The following is an 8,773-nucleotide window of genomic DNA, read 5'->3' as shown; positions in this document are numbered from 1 at the left end:
ATATATTTATAAATATTATTAATATACAATTTAAAAATATTTAAATGCACATAGATATGTACCTATGCATATTAAGCTAATAATTATTTCAATTCATACAGTTTCCATCATAGCATTTACTTCATTATTTATTGGAATGTCTGATAAGTTATCGTAAATATATTTCCATTACGGCAATATCTTTTTAGGAAAAGGAAGGTTATTATTAGTATACTGTAGCATGATTAAATACTTATCGCGGAAATGTCACAAGTTTTATAAGTTTATAATTTCGATGGTTAAAAACGAGGTCTTTAATTATGTAGCATATATCTCAGTGATGCAATATTCACTTGCCTTATCATGTTCAATTTAGAAAAAAACAGAATTTTTACTTACTGACAAAAATTTTAATTAAGTTGTATTAATATTATTATTGATTCTATAAGTTAAACGTCTAATAAATGTAATTAATTATTTCTTTGAGGATCACAATTTTCTAACAAAGTAACTTATGGAAGATCTTGCTTTCTAAAGTTTTCGAGGTTGCTGGATTCGATTCTAGTTTTAAAATTCTAAAATTCAAATTAAAAAAAAATAATCTGGTTATCGTGAAACTCGGTTTTAGGAGGTTCTTGGAATTTCTGAATTTAAACGTATAGCCAAAAAGTATCGAACTTCGAAAAGATGATAACCTGCATGAAGGCAGATCTAGTGCCATAGAGTTCATAATCAGAGTTTGAAAGTCAGTTTAGAAATCAATACTAACTGTGTAATGTATCACTGATGAGCTTCAAATAAAGCAAAACTGTATATTTTTTTTTATATATAAAATAATTCTGATATAAACGTGAGATAGAGTTTACTAATTAATTAAATTGGTATTTCGTACAGTTTAAAAAATAACAGACATTATATATACATATATATTATATATATATATATATATACATACACATATATATCGTCGTTCATCTCGCATCTACAATATCTGCTGCCCATTTTATATCTTGTAAAAAAGTTTCTCTTTGTGTAGTTACTTTATAACGTAACAAGTCTTAACATTCTTTTTTCTTCAATAACGAGTCAAACTTCTATACTAGTTTTACAATGAAAGTCTCCTAAAATTAATCGTTTAATAAATAAACGTATAAAGTAATTTTATTTATTTAACAACTAATTCTTGTTCAATAAAACTTTGAACAAATAATCTTGATTATTTAAAATATTTATACAAAAAATTATGACTTTCATAATAATTTTTTAAGTTGAAATAATAATTTTTATAATAATTTTTCAAGTTCTCTTTATGGATCATTTTTATGGACCAGCCGTAAAATTCTAACATTTTTTTACGCATACTGTATGAGCAATATTTAATAGGTGATTTTTCTCGATCATAATTCTAATATTTCTGTGTACATATACGTATGTATAACTAATTAATAAAAGCGAAATTTAAGGAAGTAACCATTCATAAAACAGGTGCTCACCTGGACTTCGGACTTCAAGATTTCACCGGGGATTTCACGGACTGTCATCGAACTTCACCGGATTTCATCGGACTCACTATTATGAACTTCATCGGACTATGCTGAATCTCAACGGACCTCGGCGGACTTCAGCGGACTTCGTCGAACTTCATCGGATTTCGAGAAATTCATCGGACTTCTGACGAATATGTATACCGGAATTCAAGAATGGTTACCTCGTATTAAATGCTACATACACACATAGACACAGACCACACGCACATGTTAAAAATAAAAGCGCACACACACGTTAAGAATAAAAAAAATGTAAAACAATATCGTTTTATTAAAAGTATTTGGAATACAGCATCACATTTCTTTCGTATCACATTACTGTAATATTTGTAATTTTATTATAGGAAGGAAATAGGATGCGCAGTATTAGCTTTTGTTTGTTTTTTCATTAGCTATCTACAGAATGCTATATAAGACAATAATTCAAGCGTCGTCACTTTAACAACTTTATAATGCTCTTATTTATTTCATAAAAATTTACATTACTGCTGAATAAGATAACACTCCGTATTGCTTTGGCAAGATTTTCTGCAGTTTTCATATAAATTTTATGCAATAGTACACAAATAATAAATACAAATAAAAAAATAGCGTACATTTGTAAATCTATCTGTTTCTGTGTGATAAAATTTATTCTTCCGATCATTTTTTACGAAAAAACAGAATACACCTACATTTATGCTAATCAATGTACTAAGATTTTATGGGAAAAGATTTTTCCTAGCATAAAAGAAAGCAGTGGTATAAATTTCATTCATAAAACATTTTTCAACACTATCTGATATTTGTGGGCGCCGGGATCCTGCGGATTCTCTTTCGTTCAAACGAAATGGGATAATATTAATCGTCCAAAGTATCGCGCGCAACACGATACGATACGCGCTTGTCCTGGCCCTGAGAGAAATGTGTTTTCAAGGCTAAAGAATAAAAAACAGGTTGGCAAGTTATATCTTGGAATCGATGTTCACGCGGGGGGTAAGCTTATAAAGTGCTAAAAGAAGTTGTACTAGGTCAAGCATAAAACCACATTTCAAACTCTAATATTGACTGTTTTGACATTCAGAATGTAAAGTAAAATAATTTATATGCATGCATTTTGCATAATTAATGTTATAATAAAAAATAAATACTTGTTTGTACATTTTAAAGAATTACAAATAAAAATTAAATAGAACTATAATACATATATATATATTATACACACACACACATATATATATATATATATATATATATCCGTTATATATTATTATCCGTTTCACTGATATAATTATAACAATATCATCTTTTCTTTGCTAGTAGGTTTACTTATATTTTTGCTCAATTTATTGTATATAAACAAATGCAAACATTCATATACATATATATGGGCGTATTATTTAAGGGAGGCTAAATAAGAGTTGAGACTTTTGAACCCGGATAGAGAGTAATCGAGTGATGTGGATTATTTGACTTGTTTTATTTTATATTATTATTTTTAATATTAATTATTGGCAGATAAATCACACAATCGCGTAAATTTAATTTATCAATTTAATTAATTTTTTTCTTAAAGTTGTAAACTGATTCTTCGAATTAGAAAAACTTAAGTTCATATATAACATTAGCCGTCTTGGATTCTCAAATTTTTCTATAACTTTTATTTATAGCAGTCATCAACCATTTATCGAATTTTACTATTAATTGTCATAACCATTACTAACTAATATTGTCTACTATTACAAATATTCAATACTTCTAGCTAAAACAAGCATTTTTAATATATCAGTATCACATTATTATCCCTTTATGTAATCTATATCATGCAAATATATATGCAAGTTTGTGACGTAGCAAAATGCAGGAACTTGAATGCAAAAAGCAGTGGTTAATATAACAATGCAATTCGGTAAAAGATAATTTGCGATCTGTCACGACAGCAAGTCTTCATTATTTACAAATAAATAAGTGCAAGCATGTAAAAACAACGTCATAAACTTGTGTCATATATAGCTAACATGTAGGTATATAGGTATAGCATATGGTACGCTTTTCCAACTTTCCTCGAGTTTCAAAGCTGCTAAGCTTGTAACAAGTAAAACATGCTAACTGAACTCAGTTGTCTGTCGCAACTATTTCTCAAGAGACGTTTCCCTGCGCGGCATATGCCTTTCCGTAACTATATTTTATTCCTCCATAGACCTAATGAGATCTTATCACTTTTTTCGTAGTTGTATAATTCTACTCTTTTTTCATTCATCTTTGAATAAAATTATTATAACAAATCATGGTAATTTTTAAACGTTTACTATTATAATTAATACAATATGATAAAATAGCATATAATAGATTTGTTTTAAAAGAAAACAATTGAAATAAATGATAGGATTATAGCGATTGAATTAATTCACAATTGAATCATCGACGTCGCATTGACGTGCCATGAATATTTTATGAATATTACAAATCCTCTGAGCATTTGCCAGGGCTGAGCATAAAGGGAGATCTAGTATATTGTACAAAGTAAAAATGATCATGTACATGTATGTGTGTGATTATATATGTGCATGAAATTTAAAAAAATCTTTTTTCAAGATAAAGACTGCAAAATATCTAATTCTCATTTTCGATGTACAAAAGATTCGATTATTTTCTTTATTCGCATTATCTAGAATATACCGTTACTTAGAAAGTGACTATTCGTTACCTACTTTTTCCGTTACTTTTTTTTAATGCTAAATAAGACATTAGACTTTAAAATTACATTATTTAATAATAATTATTAAATGTAACAATCAATATTAAATCTTAAAACTCTAAGCTAGTCTTTATACTGTAAGATGTTCTTTATATTAAACTTATCTAATAAATCTTCTATAATTTGTTACTGTAAAATGTTACGACGTTATCGTTAACGTTATAGACAAAAAGTAACTATAATGGTATTAACAAGTAATACGTTGCTTTCCAACCCTGAAAAAATCCAATGAATTGTTTCTCTCTATGAATCCAATCTCTCGGAATCCAATTCCAATACTGCAAAAAACTAGCTAAAATAAAGCTTTTCACCGATTTAATACATATGCGACATACATATTGACACATTAGTCACCAACTTTCTGAGCGATACGAAATGTTTCGTATAGTGTTTATTGACAGGTAGCTGGCGTTATAATTTAACTAACGAGTAGAAGGTTCAAACCTCATCTCGATTGTATGTCGCAAACGTGAGTTATTTCCCTGGCTGATGATTTTCAATCACGATCATGCATCAAAGTGATATTATACACGCGTGAGCACGCGAGCAGGCCCATCGTTATTCGCCAGCTCCTGTATACCAGCTCTATGTAATTTACTTCCGAAGCAGTGGCTTGGGTCGTCGAACATATGCACTATATTTTTATATTGTCGCTAATAATTTCCTCTATTATTACATTATTATGCAGCGTGATCCACTGCGTTAGTGGCTTTATATGGTCCCTTTGTAACGGTGTAATTGTAACTTTATAAAGATACACGCTTGATGTCTCTCCTTCCTGTATAAAGATATAAAGTACACCCTGTATAGTTGTCTTCTTTCCTGTTTTATCTATTTGGTATAAGCTGTTGTGTAAAATCGAACTACGAAGAATTTCTCGATTAAACGAAATCAATCGATGATGGATTCTTTTATTTAATAATAGATCCTTTCTGCATCCATTGTAATTTTTATTATAAATTTATAATGTTGATAGATATCTATTGATATATATTAACTGATACATAATATAAAGAAATTATAGCTATTATATCATTAAAAAATATTTTTATCATTCTCAATATCGTAGTCATCATGAATGCTAATTTCAAATATAAATCTTTCGAACGTTGAATAATTGTTACGAAAAGCTGAAGTCGAAAGTGATTACTTTATAAGCTACCAACATGATTTTCGTTTTTTATGACATTTTACGTCATGCAAAACAGTTTCCAGGAGAAAAAGTCTGAATAAATTTACATCGTTTTTTTCTCGGAGCGTCGTCACGCAACATGTAACGCGAAGATACAAAAAGAAGAGTACTGACAATCCTGTATGGTGCGTACAGCACTCGAAGGTAAATAGGATTTATTACCCTTAAGAAGAAAGGCAGGGGATTTCTAGAACATCTTCCATGTCGAAGGAAATTTAAGAGACTCCGTGGTCTTCAAAAGTCTTTCTCAATACTCCGCATAAACATGACAAACGCCAACAATAACTAGAATAGAAATTTCGCATATTTCAGTCGTACAATGAATAGCAAATAAACTTCTATTTTCATCTTTACTCGCGTAATACCATAATATTCTACTATAATTATCTTATTATATAAATGTCTGTAACTTTTTGCCGTAATATATTTAAACCGCTTTATAATTAATTATCTAATACAATTTTAGGGTTAAAATATATTGCGTATATTCTGTATAATCTTCTTATCACATATAACTTTGGATCAATGTATTAAGAACTTTATTTTGCTGTACGTTTATTAAATATTATGATAATATTACAAACCAGAAATATAAAATTATTGTATAAGTATTATTTTTGGAGTATATATATTTCGGATTATATAATATAATTTTTATGTGTTATTTTTAATACTTGTTTGGTGAAAAGAAGAGGAATAAAATCACAAGCTATATAATTTTGCTAGTTGTGTTAAACTTTTAATCAAATCTAACATAAGTTTCAAAATTTTACCCGCCAACATAAGTTTCAAAACTTTAACCGCTAGGGCTTACTAATGTAATTAGAACTTGAAATGTGTACATGATATTTTGTGCATTCTCTTTTGGAATCAAATAGCTAATAAGTTAAAATATTAATTAAAATACAATTGAATAGATTCACCTTCATTTTCTAGCTTAACTGCTGTTGCCACTTTCGAATATATACATATATGAATATAGCAAATTCCTGCAGATTCCGGAAATTCAAGACATCCTAATTAAGCAAATCGATATATCAAATTAAATGATTAATTTGTTTTAATCCTGCCGTAACTGTCAAAGAGTTTATTTATAATGCTTAAATCTATATCGCAATAATATGTGAAATATTATTGCATAAAATTTGCACGACATTAGCGAAATCATTCTAAATGCTCGCTTGATTATGGAGAATTAGTATTAGAATTAGAGAATATTGATTCGTGTACAATGAATAATTAATAATTTCCCTCTTTATCTTAAATGAATATGTAAGAATGATAATTCTAATGATATATATTTGAAGGATTATTAATTAATTTGAGGTTGTGTTAAAAATTCATAGAGAGAATTTTGAGGGAAACAATCACAATTATTCCAATCTTCTAATTTTAACATCATATCTCTTTTTTATTAAACTACAAATTAAAATTTAATTATATTTAACTGAAAAACGTTTTATTATTTATTTTCATCTTTCCAGTGTACGAAAATCTTTTATTCATCAATCATTTATAGCTCGAAAAATTGTTGTTTTAAAATTTTCGCTAAAAATATTAGGTACCATATTAGCTAAAACGCAATTTATCTTTTTCTGTATGCTTATCGAGATTTGTCTATTTTTAAATATTTTAATAAGGAAAAACAAAAACTTACGTTGACTGCTACTGCGTCGTATGATATTCTCCAGAAACGTGTTTTGGGGGGCTACTAGGCCCCTACGCCCCCCTGGCATCCTTTCTTTGTTGAATGGTCCCGGATCCTGGTCGCTGCGATGGCTATCAGGATCTCGGCCAGCTTGTGCCGGCTAAGATGATTATAAGCCGCCTGCGATACATGACAAAAGTCCTTCGTATTTTCTTTCTCTTTTCACTCGTTATCACCAATAATTCACCTTAGGTATATCTCTTGATATACACATAACAAAATGACGAAACACCTCACGCACTTGAAATCGTTTACGATAACGATCGAACGCGACGATTCACCATTGCGATTCATTAGATTGATCGTACGACGCGCGCCAACTATTTAGCGCTAGCACTTATTCGGGAAAAGTCATTAAAATACGTTAAAACAATTTTAACGCGGTTTTATGTAACTGTGTAATAAGTGGCTCTCCGAAATGAGCATTTAGTTTTTAGAGGAATTTTACAATTTCACGTGAAATGATTCCGCAGCACTCTTGATAGAAAAAATGCCTGATAGTCCTCATGATCACTTCCGATAAATCAATAAGACTTTTTGTTGCTTATAAACTTATAGTTGAAACAAATTTTAATTCAGTTTTGGCGTTTCGCTTCAGCGTTGAAGATTATCGGCTGCCTACGATTTCTTAGTCGACCAAAAATTTCCGACGAGTAACGAAAAACAGAGAAAGCTGCAAATTTCTTGGGAGATTTTCTTGCCGTGGATTCTCGTATCGTTTACTATCCCATTAGGCGGTCGAGTGGAAGTTGAAAAAAGTCTGCCATCGACGATTCTTCGATAAATATAATAGCGGAGGTAGGAGCGACGACTTCTTTCGTCACCTGAACGATGTCCTCCTTCCTGACATCATCACGGCAGCTCGAAATAGGACAGCTACGTGTATCAACGATTTTCTCGACAAGGAGAAAGAAAAATGAATCGTTTCGTAGAAATCGATCGCCTTGAGAATAGCCGGCTGAAAAAAATAATTTACCGGTTTGTTCAATTTACTCAAGAAAATTGACACCTGTTTAACACGTATAATTATTCGCTCGTTTGATAATCGATGGCAGACGAAGTTCAGGCGTGCGATTATCGAGATTTGTTTCCTGAAATCAACAACGTTTTCGCGTCGGTTCGTCTTACTATTCTTTCGCTGGATTGATTTTATAAATCGGATTGACAATTCAACTGGAAGGCCGATGATGTTTAAAAGGATTAGTATTGACCTAAAAGATCGCTCAACATCAGCGGCAACTGCCGCGTTGTTAGTCGACGGTTCACCTGGCCTTTCGAAGATCCTCGACGAATACGCTTCAAATTCGTTTATCGATTTGCACGTTCGGTACTCATTCGAAATTCCAGTCGCACGTGCTTGACCGCGCACGCTCGTTTCGGCGAATACGTTTATCGACTTTCCTGACCTGGTCTCGAAGATACTAGCTGTTATTGTTGACCGCAGCGATCTATCGATCGGTCCAGCAGTCGGTCGTTCGTGGTCGTGTAATTCGTCGAATTCGTGCGGAATAAGTATTGGCTGGAAGAACCTGAGAATCGAGCCGTCGCGAGGGAGGAAGAGTAGGTGGACAATCGATCGGAGTATGGCGCCGATCGATCCACCTGGCCGT

General features: G+C 31.0%; 1 protein-coding gene across 2 annotated transcripts in view; it reads right to left on the bottom strand.

Moving 5' to 3' along the window:
* The window catches only part of eag (potassium voltage-gated channel protein ether a go-go), a 57,859-nt gene extending 50,371 nt beyond the window's left edge, over nucleotides 1-7,488 (bottom strand). For both annotated transcript variants that reach the window (XM_018521720.1, XM_018521721.1), the window contains exon 1: nucleotides 7,113-7,488. In XM_018521720.1, the coding sequence (XP_018377222.1) occupies nucleotides 7,113-7,191 (79 nt within the window). In that variant the 5' untranslated portion in view covers nucleotides 7,192-7,488. The remainder of the gene's footprint in view (nucleotides 1-7,112) is intronic.
* Between the last annotated feature and the right edge of the window lie 1,285 nt (nucleotides 7,489-8,773).

This window comes from Trachymyrmex cornetzi, unplaced genomic scaffold (genome assembly GCF_001594075.2).
Source record: "Trachymyrmex cornetzi isolate Tcor2-1 unplaced genomic scaffold, Tcor1.1 scaffold99, whole genome shotgun sequence".
Taxonomy (NCBI): domain Eukaryota; kingdom Metazoa; phylum Arthropoda; class Insecta; order Hymenoptera; family Formicidae; genus Trachymyrmex; species Trachymyrmex cornetzi.
This window is presented reverse-complemented; position numbering and strand designations above follow the sequence as displayed.